This window comes from Columba livia, chromosome 1 (genome assembly GCF_036013475.1).
Source record: "Columba livia isolate bColLiv1 breed racing homer chromosome 1, bColLiv1.pat.W.v2, whole genome shotgun sequence".
NCBI lineage: Eukaryota > Metazoa > Chordata > Aves > Columbiformes > Columbidae > Columba > Columba livia.
This window is the reverse complement of record NC_088602.1, coordinates 207,347,723-207,361,691: the sequence shown is the minus strand read 5'-3', so window position 1 is coordinate 207,361,691 and position 13,969 is coordinate 207,347,723. Positions and strand designations below refer to the sequence as shown.

The 13,969-nt window shown below is 43.6% G+C and overlaps 1 protein-coding gene across 3 annotated transcripts in view; it reads right to left on the bottom strand.

Annotated features, from left to right (window-relative positions):
* The window catches only part of SFMBT2 (Scm like with four mbt domains 2), a 128,024-nt gene that overhangs the window by 30,439 nt on the left and 83,616 nt on the right, over positions 1 to 13,969 (bottom strand). For all 3 annotated transcript variants that reach the window (XM_065049296.1, XM_065049295.1, XM_065049297.1), the window contains 2 exons: positions 8,840 to 8,922; positions 5,285 to 5,411 (listed from right to left, as the gene is read on the bottom strand). In XM_065049296.1, coding sequence (XP_064905368.1) covers positions 5,285 to 5,411; positions 8,840 to 8,922 — 210 coding nt within the window. The remainder of the gene's footprint in view (positions 1 to 5,284; positions 5,412 to 8,839; positions 8,923 to 13,969) is intronic.

Here is a 13,969-nt window from a genome sequence, read left to right as displayed (position 1 = left end):
AAGACATCAACACAGTCCTTACCAAAATTTCACCAAATGTGGCAAAATCCACTATTTTCATCACTGTAGCTGTTCTATGGCGTCATTCCAACCCAATAAACAGATGAAATGTACTTTCCTGCTTGCAAACAACAATTCATGTGACAGGAAAATTTTGTTTTTAAAGTTTACAGCTGTAGCCACACAAATGAGGAAGGAAGCACCACGATGTCTGTCCTCCTGCAACATCACTACTCCTCTTGAACAATATACAGCTACTCTGTCCACCTTGGTAATGCTTCTTCCTTCTGGCAATCGACAGCCCTGCCTTCCACTTCCAATATCTTACTGATTCGTTTGGCCTCACTCATATAAGCAGAAAACCGCTCATGTGAGACTCATTAGTTTCATTTTATGCTGACATTCTCCCAGACTAAGAAATGTCTGTAAGACTTTAGGTGTTAAATGGAAAAGAAGAGAATGGAGAGACTGGAAATAGGGTGAGGAAAACATCCATCTCCTGCTACAAATCCTGGGCAGAACAGAGCAGCAACTCTGGAAAACTCTCAAAGGGAAAATTATGGAAGACCTCCTTGGAGAAGTGATTAGCAAGAGGGTTTTCCTCAAATTCCTAAGCTGCGCAGAGACTGAACATTATTACTTGTATAAATTCATACCAGGAACGCTTCGGCTTTAAAATCTAAAATGAACCAGTAAAAATTAACAATGCAGATGATGAGTAATAAAGAAGCAGGAAGTGATGGGATAAGCACAGCCTTGGATCAGCTCTGCGCTTCTCTTCCACCACGGGGGAACTATACTGCTGCTCATTAAATGCTCGCCCTGAAGTTTACAGACTTTTGCTACTGTACAAAGCGTGATTTATTAAGCAATGTTCCCTCACGTCTAACTCGACGCTGCTTAACTACTGCGTCCTGGTTTATGGCCGCAGCTTGGGCTGTCAAACAGCGAAAATGGGAGGGTGACAATGAAAGCTTCAGACGTGCCCATGATGGATGGTGGGACCCGAGGTCTTCAGCAATGGGCTCCCATGGTAGCTGGGGAGCCTTGGTACTACCAGAATATAAATAACCAGTTAGAAACAATAGTGTATTAATGGACTAAAAAAAAAAAAAATGCCACAGTTCAAGCCACATTTATTTTACAACTCTGCAAGCAGAGTGGTTTTTATAATGCTTAGTTTTAGTGTAACACTGTGCATACTGTGGTCATGTATTTCAACAGCAGTGAAGAATTCTTTTTATTTTTGCAGTCTTTTGCATCCTTTCCTTTTACTACAGATCATTTTGTTTGAGATATAAAACAGGTGTAAATCATCTATATATCAGAATTCAAAAGACAAGAAGATGCACACAGGGTTTTTTTTAATTACAAGTTGTAAGAAACATTCTTTAAGTAATTAAAAGACAGGGAGAAAGAGATGAGGGAGGGGAACAAGGTGGGAGTGTGTGGCCCTCTCCCTGCCCTCTATCCAGGCTCTTGGAGGACTAGTTGATTTAAAGACCCAAGAAACAGCACTTCCTATTCACTGTAATGGGTAGAAGTTTACTAAACACCAAGGATTCCCAAACTCCATAAAATGTGCATATGAAAGTGAAGGCACTTCGCCATTTAAGAAGGGGAGCTGCCAAAACAGGTCAGATTCCTTGACCAGATGGGTATAAATTTGGTAAGAGCCTTAGTAAGAACTCAATTTCAAACAAGTGTTGATTCCAGCTCTTTACCAAAATAATTGCCTATTGTCCAGACCAGGCTGCAGATGAGCTTTTGATACCTTGAGTCATAAGTCAACCAGTTATCTTAGACGACAAAAAAACCCAAAGCTTGCTACTGCACGTAGCTCTACTAAAAACAAAAATGCAATGTCATACCTTCCCTGTACACTGGAGATAAACAGAATCACAGAGTGGCTGGGGTTGGAAGGGACCTCTGGAGATCATCCAGTCCAACCCACCTGCTAACGCAGGTTCACCAGAGCAGATCACACAGGAAGGTGTCCAGGTGGATTTGAATGTCTCCAGAGAAGGAGACTCCACAACCTCTCTGGGCAGCCTGGGCCAGGCTCTGGCACCTCAAAGGCAAGAAGTTTCTCCTCGTATTCAGATGGACCCTCCTGTGCTTCAGTCTGTGCCCGTTGCCCCTCATCCTGTTGTTGGGCACCACTGAACAGAGTCTGGTCCATCCTCTGACACCCACCCAGGAGATATTTATAACCATTGATAAGATCCCCTCTCAGCTTCTCTTCTCCAGCTGAACAGCCGCAGCTCTCTCAGTCCCTCCTCATCACAAAGATGCTTCAGACCCCTCAGCATCTTCGTGGGCGCTGCTGGACTCTCTCCAGTAACTCCTTGTCCTTCTTAAACTGGAGAGCCGAGAACTGGACACAGTACTCCAGATAGGGCCTCACCCAGAGGAGACAAACTGCATGGGGTGACAGCAATACGTCAGGGATAGAGAGGATGACAGCCCAGCTCTCCTACATCTCCCACCTCTGCTGCATTCAGGCACACACCTGGAGCTCTGCTCTCCCCACATCCCAGCCAGCACAAACCATGAGGCTTCGCAGCGAAGACACAAGAAGCACAAATGATCTGCCCTGCCAAGCTTTAGGTCAGGAGGAATCTCTCTTCAGGCAGCAATTGAGTTATAAACCCCCAAAAATGGAATTTATCGCAAAAGCATCGGGAAAGCTTTGTCTACCATAGAATAGAGCTAAACACCACACAACATCTGCTTCTGTTGTATTTTAGAGCAAGCTGCTAGCACAGATGAGGTACTCTGGGCTACCTGACAATGTGTTTACTAAATTTCAGGGCTTTGATTAGAGACCTTTCCTGTTGTACAAATGGCACTGCACATTGCCAGCCCCTGAAATACTTATTGGGTTCTTATAATCAACGCAGTATGATGCTGAAGGTGATGTGCCGGCTGATGATGAAGCAATACAGTTAGTATCCATCTGGCTTTCGCCATCTTCCAGCAATAAAACACTGATATCTGAGTACTTTGCAGAGAAAGGATCTGCACCTTTTTTGCAGATCAAACTTGAACCTTCATCTCACATGGGATTTCTTCAAGAACCTCTTGTCAAGACCCCTGTTCCTCTGTCCTTTCCTGAAATCCTATGCTACACTATGGTTTGCACTCCCATTAAACCTTTCCTAGCTGTTTTACCCTGGAAAGGTCAAAATAAACTTCATAAAGCTCTGAGAACTAGGGTTCAAACTGCTTTTGCAGAAACAATCTTGACAGCAGACCAGATTTAATGCAGTTCAGCAGAATTACTCGTGAGCCAGCATACTGACCCCATGGGCCAGCAGAGAAGACATGGGTGACTCCTTTCCTCCCTCCCCCGGCTACAGAGCTCCCATGGAGCAAGCAGGTGTCACTGACTTCAGCAAAGGGAAGACTTGCTCTGTTCCCTTTTGATTCTGCTCTCTGCAGGGCAACTCTGTAAGCTGGAGCTCAGCACAAGCTTCATTTCTCCCCAACCTTTCCTCCTCTTAGGAGTACCAAAAACATACACTACTCCCTGAGCTGCAGAAGGTGTTGGTCTCTTCTCCCAAGGAACAAGTGATAGGCCAAGAGGAAATGGCCTCAAGTTGCACCAGGGGAAGTTTAGATTGGATATTACGAAAAAATTATTCCCAGAAAGGGTTGTCAGGCATTGCAACAGGCTGCCCAGGGCAGTGATGGAGTCACCATCCCTGAAGGGGTTTAAAAAGCACATAGACAAGGTTCTTAGGGACATAGTTTAGTGCTAGAGTTAGGTTATGGTTGGACTCGATGATCCTGGGGGTGTCTTCCAACTGAAACGATTCTATGATTCTATAATATGACTGCACCTTGCTTTCCTCCCAGGTCACCAAGATATCATGCCATTGTATTATTGTAATATGTCTTGGGGTTGTACATAGCAAGTGTTTAAGAGATATTACTCTTTCATCGGCCCAGTATCTCAAGGATGCCTTGAAATATCTAGTGGCATAAGCAGAGCTGCACAATATCAACTTATCAGTAAGTGACTTCAAGCAAAGGGGTGGAGGTGTTTTAACATCACACCTCCCTGAACCATCATGGTATCTTGGGCAAATGCATTTTGTTTTGCAAATGGCATGGTTCCAGAAAGATGTTGATGTCTGCCTTGGCATTCATCAAGAGGCAGAAGCACAGATCTTACAGAGACTGGGGATGAGCAGGACCACGGGCCACCAGATGTGCCTTTGATGTTTTCATGATTCTTCAGAAGAAAGCAACGAAGCATATTACATTTGCAGCTGATGCTGACTCAATTACTATTGATTTCAGAGGGAAAGTGGAGCTCTTATATCCCTTACAGATGAAGCCAGTAGCTTCAAAAAATAGTATGTTACCTTGATGGGTAAAAATTAACCTATTTTGCGACAACAATGGATTCTACAACAACTTTATGGTTTATCACAGTGTCCATCAAAACACTTACCTGTGTGTGGCTTTCTGCTCTCTGTGGCTTTAAAAATAACACTGGCTTTAAAGCCATAATAAGAAGAATCTCTCTGTTGTTCTAAATTACACTTACTTAAGAAGTCTCTGCCCAGTTGAATTGAGAAAGAAAGTCCCAAGGGCAAAACCACATAAAAATGAGCTCATCTACACCTCTTTTCAAGAAAGGTGGAAATGGAAGTTTTGCTATGGTATCATGTTCTGCTAGTTTTACAGCACTCTCCTAAATACCGCTTGTACCGTGGTGATGTTCTCTATGGGGTGATGGCTTTCTAAACTCCCTATAATAGAGCTGCCTGCAAGAGCTCTCTTAGATCAGCAAAGGAAATTACACAATCAAAGGAGGGAGAGATGTGAGCATGTGATGGTCATGGTGAGGAAGAGCATATATTGCAGAAGTTTCATGGACCTAGGTCAAAGAAGGAGTGAAAGAATGAGGGAGGGAAGGAGGATGGAATGGACAGGAGATCCCATGAGAGCATGTTGGGAGCCACAGTGGAAGTCTCAGCTGCACAAGTGAGGCAAATGTCCATTCCCAGATGGAGATCTATCATGATGGCGAGGAGATTTCTGACATCAATGGAGACCATGCTGATAGAATACACAGGGATGGGAGGGTGGAAGCTCTTGTGGCTCCCTCAGAGAGAGAGCAGGGTAAGATAATTCTTTAATAACGTACTATTGGTTGATGTGTGTAAAATGGAAAGGCTGGAGAAAGCAGTTTTGTGGAGAGGATGAAGGATAAAATTCAGAGAGCGTTTGAGTGAACGACACAAACACAAGCAGCATTTACATCACATACCTTCAAGGCGAAGCCACATTAACCGTCCTTTAACTGAGGTGACAGAAGCAACACATATCTCTGCAGGGTTCCTGGGGTTCACCGCCTCCAGCTTCATGTTCTTAGTAAAGCCACGGCTGAAGGATGTCTGAAAGAGTCAAAAGCCAACACTGAAATACGGCACTGCAGCACTGCATGACTTCAACTAGGCTGTCCACTGGGAAGCATAAATTCAACATGGTTTGCTTTTCACTGGAAGTGCAGAATACAGTGAAGAAGAACATAAAGGCATCCAGATTCGAAAGGGACCTGCCCTCAACACCCATATGAAAAAACAACGATGACAACAAATCAGGAAGGAATGTATTTCACGGTTTCCTCCAACCCCTAACTCTCAGAGACTGAGAGAGACTCAGAGGTTACTCTACACCAGCTCCACGTATATCTGAATGCTTGCTAGTGATGCATTTGCTGTTCACCATTGCTGATGGGAAATTACACGATCTGCTGTGCTTGAGCACCTCTCACCTTCCTAGGAGAAACCTTGTAAAGTAAATAACCCATCTTGCCTGAGACCAGAGAAACTCCTTCAGACATTTAGTTGCCCAGGCTGACTGATGATGGAGAAATCTGAGTAACCTATTCAAGTATGTTTTACTTCATGGAGTATTTTAAGCTCCATGTACAAAGTCCTTCTCTGTTGACTTCAGGTACATAAGTTCATCAGTTGCAGGTGGGTTTAGATGGAGCCAGTTGTGTCCACTGCCGCAGCAGTAACTCTGAACACTTAAATACAACCTAAATACAACTTACATGCACTTAAACCAAATAAACAGGTCTTTCACAGGTTATCTGAGGCTCCCACTGCCCCCTCACTCTTCTCCAGTGAAGGCAAAGCCAGGTCTGATGTTAGAGCAATGCTCCCCAAACAAGTGGTCATCACCCCAACTACAAAACATGGAATTAAAATGTGGTGTCATGAGCTTGCGAAAATGCAGCATCCCCCATTGTACTAAGAGTTTGGGTGTCCTAAGAGAAGCTGACCGGCTCCTCCTGCACCTGCCAGAGCCAGGATGGCTGAGCCATAACGTAACAAACCAGAGTTCCTCTTTGGAGTCACTGCAGGTGATCCCAAGTGCGGAGTGATCCCAAAACCCTACAACCCTCTCCAAAACCTTCCCCACCAGCCTCAAGCTACTCTTCATCCACTTTCATCCCTACCTTCTGTCCCTTCCAGTGTCCCCTCTCCTTTCAATTCTGCTCAGTCCCTTCCCAACATCTCCACCACCAGAAAACACACTAACGCAATACCTGTGGTCATGCCATTGCTTCTTTTCCTTTCACCTTCATCCCCTTTGTCCCACCTATTCTGCAACACACCAGCTCTGAACACTTGCATCTCTTTTTTTGCACACAGTAGCACGAAAAGGTTCCCCCTTGCAGCTGAGATTTTGGCTAACAATAATTAGGATGGGTAATAATTGTCACTGACTCAAAATGACATCAATGTCTCATCTAGCAACCCCATCTGAACAACTGGAAGCCAGATTCAAATTAAGTCCTTCTGCTATTTGTAGCACCTTTGGTCATAGGCACTTCACCTTGACCAATCACTGGGAGCTCTTTGTGAGACTAAAACTTATGGATTTGGTCTTTTTTTCATCAAGGGGCCTTACAAGAATGTGCTGCTAGTCTCAAACATTGCTTGGACTGCCACAAGCCTTGCTCAGCACATGGATCAGCTTCACCCTGTAAAAGCTGCCTCTGGCCAGGACTGCAGAAAAGCAGGGTGAGTTTGTTAAAATGCCTTTTATGTTGCCTAACAAGGAAATGTCATTTATCATCACACCGGCTCCTTTCATTGCAATTCGGTGCTGGAGGCTAATTTACACAGAATCAATGGCAAAATAGTTAGCTGGGAGTTTATTTTACTAAGCATTTGGTCATGTCGATCCATTTCATAAATGCCTCTCCTTGTTAAATATCTCCCCTCGGGGAAACAGTTACAGCACATCCACTTCCAGCATCTCGTCTGGCTGCACTAGATGGAAGATGTGTTTGCAAAACACCTTCTATCAAAGAGCTGCTCACAGCCATGAAATAAATGGACCGACTTGCCAGGGAGGTTGTGCAAGAGACAACAGTGAGATTACATCTCTCTGCAGAGAACTGTGTCATTGAGTGAAAGAATAACAGACACTTGTTCATCTGATAAATGTTTCCTTAAAAAAAGAAAAGGGGGAAAAAAAGTGCTTAGACCTGATTTAATCTTTGGAGGATATTATGCGGAGACTCTTCTCAAAGCTGCCAGTGTTGAGAGCATAGATCCATTACTTGACAAAATGAGAAGAAATATAAAGAAAAGGGAGGGGTGGCTGCAGAAGAGAAGAAATGCAGCAGTTGTCTCACTCTGTTGGTGTGATGTAGCATTGCCCAGCTTTCCTCAGCGGCTTTCAGAAATCTTCACTTAAAGCCCCTTGAGGCAAAGGGTTTTGCATAGGACAACACAATAAATGGGTTAAAGAAATCTCAACTCTGATTGGATTCCCAGGTCAAACTCTGTTCATGACACCGGTCTTCTGAATTTATCAACAAGAAGTGTTCACATTCATCAATTCACTGTCAAAGGTCTGTTCCAAGCCAGGCTGCCCTTGGGCCACCATAGATGATGAAGATCATGAAAAAACACATCTGGTGTCTTGTGAGACAGTCTCACTTCTGCTTTTCATAAACACCTTCTGAGTACAGGAAAAAGCTATGTAACTCCCAGATGAACCCGCCTATTCACCGTTCACAACACCGCTTTATTTTGCAAACCCTTCTTCACTCGTTTTAGGTACTACCACATTTTCAGTTATTGATGGGATCTCAACTTCCATCAGTTGATGGGAGCGTGAAGAGCACCACATTATTGTAAAAGACAGAGGCTACATATGCCTTTCACCGAGTGACAAACACTTGTGGGATCAAGCCATGCCAGACTGCCATTGCCATAAAAAAGCCTGCAAAAGACTATTTCCAAAGCTCTTAATGGCCTACAGTGTAACGATGTGCTGCTCACTCACATCACTCTTGACATATCAAGGAGAACATGAAGCATCCCAAAAACCAAAGTATCCATTCACATTAATCACTCTTCTCACACTCTGAGCTCAACAGTTGCAACCTTAGCTTTTTAAACACATTTGGTTTGGTTAAACATATCCCTTCAGAAATAAGAGAAAACACCCAAAAATGGTCAGATGATACCACACAATTTTCTTTACTCAGTGTTTGGTTTTTTTAATAGGACTTGAATTATTTGTAAAAGTCAGTTGAGGTCCTTCTTGCGCTAGGTGCTGTACAAAATCAGGAAGGAGATGAGAAGCAGAAAATCTAAATTAATCAGATAAAGAGCAAGATAGTATTTTTTCTCTTTTAGGGATGGAGACCTGAAACATTTCTCCAGCTTCCTTCCTATAAGACACTCATAGTGGTCCAGGGGAACCTCCCAAAGCCTTGCTGCAGCTTTTCTGTGCAAACGACCGTGTTTCACGTGATCAACAGGAGCGACACGAACGCAAAAAGAGAACTTACATTTCTAAAGCACAGGTGAGGCGCCGCCTCCGCTCCACACTGCTTCTGGTAGTCTGCCCAGTCAAAGTCCTGGCCAGAGTAACCTGCAGGGTGACAAAACAGAACGTGTCATCAGCCTCTGCTTCACACCAGAGAGAGAGCATGGAATGGGCCCCAAGGAGACAACAGTGTGTTCCAGCATCCCATCCCACCTCAGTGACCTCTGCATGATCAGTTCTCTGGATGCCTGTTTATACACCACGAGAGCCAGCGCTTCTCCAGCCCCCACTCACACACCTTCTGTATTTTGCTTTGAAAACTCTGCATCTTCATTAAAAAGTAATAAAACACATTTATTTTCCTTATTTTCCCTTTCCTGTGAGCATCTCCCAGAATTTAATAAACCCATAACTACCTAATTTTCCAAATGGGACTAATCATAGACTTCTTTCTCTTTCCTTTAGCTATCGAAAAGATGAGGTGATGGAGCTAGACATCAAGGGTCCCTCAGCAGTGGACAGGGGAGGACAAGCACAGTCAGAAGCTTGTGTTTGCAAAACACCTTCTGTCAAAGAGCTGCTCACAGCCATGAAATAAATGGACCAACCTGCCAGGGAGGTTGTGCAAGAGACAACAGTGTCCACCCTCTCCCTCAAAGCACAAGATAAATTCTACTCTCTCTTCATTGATAGGGGTGTACCCTACATGACTGACTTTCCAGCAGCTCAGCGTATGAGGGCTGAATCCCATCACACTAAGCATGTCATCCAAGGTTATATGGAAATGAAGAGCAGAGCAGGAAAATAACCCAGATTTCCCAGCTCCTGGGCTAATGTCTCAGTAGCCAGATGATCCCTTCAGCCTCTACTTCTATGAAAGAAAATGAAGCAACATTGATTTATATGGGCATCTTTCAAACAGTCCCATCACAGAGAGACAAAACAGACCTCTGCTCTTTGATTCTTCTTACCTGGCTATTTAGGCAATAAAATCTGGGGACAGAAAGAGGGTGGGTTTTTTAGCCTTTTGTTTTGGTTTGATGTTTTTTTGTCTGTCTCAGTCTGTTTTTAAGGTGCTTGAAACCGGTGAGTGCTAATAAAGTCCAGGGCCCTGTGATGATACTGTTGACACTGCAATAACATTATTGAAGAACTCTCACTGTAAAGTTTCGGGAGTCACCTAACAGCCACATTCTTCCCTCCATCTCCCTGCCTGGTGTCTCAGCCTCCCTCATTTCACAGAACATCCCTCAATGCCTTTTTCATTGAGAGTCAAAAAGGAACACTTGAGATCAGATGGGAATGAATCATTTATGACAATGAAAATCGTGAAATTCTTTTGTAGGCAAGAAGGGACTGGAATACTGAGTGGAGTCACCTGTCAGTCACACAGATCCAAAAAAGGAGGTAAAAAATTCAAAAATAAAAATCCCAGGTACACTGCTAAGGTGCAAGTATCTGGGATAAGACGAACTTCTGCTTCTAATGATTGCACACATACAAACAAATGGAGATAAAGCCTCTGAGCAGAGAGGGTCCTAAAAGGTGCCTGTCTCTGTGGGGCATCAAAGTGCAAAATAATTCAGAAGCTAGAAATAAACATGCACAGGCAAGTAATAAAGGGCAGTTACTTATAATGTACATTTTTCATACCAAAAAATATCCTTGCACTGTTTTTTAACAAGTTTTTGCAACAGTATTTTCTTTCTTGCTCCTTCTCCATCTCCTTTTTGCTCTCCAGCTGTTTGCCAGATATTTTTCAGCTTCATAAAATGAAATGGAAAACGGGAGAAGTGCACGTCACGTCAGAAGGGGATTCATCTGATCGCATACAGATTTTTGCAATGGAGATGTCTCCTTGGATTCCCTAAAGATTCAGCATAGAAATGGGGAGATCTAGAGGCCACCTGTCTGTCCATGTGTCTGTCCTTCTGCACAAGGAGCAGAATTGCCATATGAAAGTCCCTCTCACTCTCCATTGACTCCAGAAGCTGCTAAAGTGATGGGCTGAGGTGGGGACAGCCACAACATAGTTGTCTACATTAAATGACCTGTGGTCCACCCCAGTTGCGAGGGCACGGGGCCCTCAGGGACCCATAAATCCTCCTACACCCTGCACACTCTCGTATCTATGATTTAAACCCCTTATGGACAGGTTTTGAATCTTAATCACAAGCTACGCAAAGTCTTGGCAGAGTGGATGGAAAAGGCACGTTGACAAGGTTTCAGTGAGGTATAAAAACTTGACTGAGTTGTCACCACAACTGTTGGCTTGTCCCTACACCATTGAAATCACTGGAAGACCTTCTGCTGCAGACCTCAGCAGGACCAAAACCCAGAAGGGCAGTTAGAGTTGGCTACAACTCACTTCAGCAGCCCAACGAGGATGACTCCAAGAAGACCATACTCAGGAACTGATTTCAGGCAAGCCTGGACCTGTATATGGCCTTTCCATGGAGCACCATGGTATAAACCAAATGCCATTAGCACGGAGCATTCACATACTGCGATCCTTTCAGGCTCAGCCCAAGTGACAACGTTCAAAGCTTTGCTTGAGTGATTCACTAAACATGTAAAAACTCCTTGTGTTTTCTATCTCAACTCTCAGCATAGAGAAGCCCAGCAGTTCAATCAGAAGCAAATATAAAAATAAAAATGTACTGCAAGTTTTTCAAGTGTCATTTTCCTAGAAAGACTTACAACTAGGAGCGCTACCGATACATTTTCACCCCCCTCTTAATAGCTGATAAAAAGGAACAATGGTTGTTACTCTAAAGGGAAGTGGTCTACAAATCCAGCTTTAATAAATATAAACAGCACTTGTTCAATATTTATACAGCAGCAGTAAATGGGTATTCATTTTTGGCACTACAGAGGAAAACACTGCTCTCTATTTCTAGTAGCAAATGTTTGCACCTCCTGTTCATGATTCATCTACTGTATGTTTGGCTTCAACAAAGGCCTGATAGGCAAAAAGGCAAGAGAAAGGATATTGGAGAAATAAAGGACTCTGAACCCAAATACCCCAACCTGGCATATTGTTCCAGTGTAATAAAATCAGTTCATTTTAAATTCAGAGAACCTTCTTGTCAACAACAAACTAACCAAAAAAGCCAACAAAGAAATACAATACAGCAAATAAGATATTTTTTTTTTTTGCAAAAAGGACTTCTTGTTCTTTTGCTCCACTTCTTGCCTTTCAACAGCGAGAGCCATTTGGGCAACATGTTATCTGTTAAGGATAATGTTGGTTGTGAATGCGTGAGCACTGGGGGAGCAGGAGGCTGGTCAATTCTGGTGTGAGATGGGGCAATTTTGGACACCCCAGAGCAGGTTAGAGCTGTCCTGTAATTTGGGTGGAAATGGTGGGATTTCCTCCACTTTCTGCAGGCCTGCTCATTAGCAGCCAGCTCACACCACAACCTTCCTCACTTTCACAGCATTGCAGCCCTCGCCTATCAGTACCGGTTATTTCTTTATCCAAAACTGATATTATTCTGCTCAGAGAAGACCCGCTCCCTCAATGGGGGTGTGGATGCTTTTCACTTTCCCTCTGCTTTATTTTTCGGTCATTTGTGATTTTTTGTTACTGTTTGTTTTCAAAAGAATTGTTCCAATGTCTGATCACATTTCAGTGACTCAAAGAGCGTGTCTGCCAACGGAAGAGGTATTTCACACCAAAGGTGCTAATATGTAGTTTGGGCACGCAGCCCTCATACCCACTGTACAAAATACAGGAATATATAGCGTGCGTCTATTTGCCACTTGCTTGGTGCCTTTTTAATAGCTTCCCTCCAGAATTTCCAATCTGACAGCAGAAAGCAAATTCTATTTTCATCAGGGGAATAAAGGGAGACTTCCTACACTTTCTGAGGAGGCCAAGTGAACCCCAGTCACCAGACATCACGCCAGATACCTACTTGCCCCTTAGGCTTTACTGGCTGGGTTGGGAAATATCCATATGACAGATGCTATAGCCACTTCGAAAAAGTGCATGTACTTGACCTGTAAAACACCATGTCGGACAGACTTTGTACCAGCACAGATTGGAAATTATTAGGCCATGACCCTGTAAAGAGAAATGTCTGGCCTATGATCTGCTCTAGTTAATTATCTGGCCTGAGGGATGCTGCATGTGAATTTGGGGTAGGGAAAAAAAAACCAACCAACAATGAAAAAACACAAACAAACAAAAAAACACCACACATACAAAAAACCATGCCAAACAAACAAACAAAAAAATCCCACCACACGGCCAAAAAAAATCATTCCCTGTACTTTCATTTTTATCCACTTTTCTGGCCAATATCATTGAGCACTCATAGAGACATTATCATTACACCTGGATTTAAGCAGGAAGGGGCTAAAGCATCCAGATTTATTTCCAGATTTATTTCAGTAAAAGCAACAGAGTAACCATGGATGCATCATATGCAGCTGCATGCACAGGACTCCAGGACTTTGGTGGGAATTTCAAATTACAGATGCTGAAAAGACACTTTGGATATACATAAGAGGACTCTGAACGTGTTAGGGAATAACCCTGTCTTCCTCAGGCTTGGCAGCAGCATACTTTTTCCAAAATTAAGACAAATCCACATGCACAAAACTTAGTGGGGTATTTATTTTCCTCCCAAGCAACAGGGCAGCTCTTAGTTTAGCTGGCAGGGTACAAGGTGGTTTCAATACAGAAGACATTTAGATATAGGAGCTTTCCTTGGGCTCAGTGTTTTACCAGCGTGGACGCTGTAGTGGAACTGCCTTGTTTCCCTCTAGTATGATAAGACTTTTAATGTTCCTTTTGCTCTCTACATACATGAAGCATCGCTAAGATGCATTTTACAGGAATTCACCAGGTTTTGCTGGAGCCTCCTTCAGACTACAAAACACATGGACATTGATTTGCCAGCAAGATGCGTTTGCAGAGATGCTCTCGGGGAGAGACTCTTAGCAGGGCCTGTTGTGATAGGACAAGGGGTGATGGTTTTAAACTAAAGGAGGTGAGATTCAGGCCAGACATGAGGAAGAAATTTTTTACACTGAGGGTGGTGAGAGCCTGTCCCAGGCTGGCCAGAGAGGTGGTAGATGAACCATCCCTGGAGACATCCCAGGCCAGGCTGGACGGGGCTCTGAGCAACCTGAGCTCATGGCA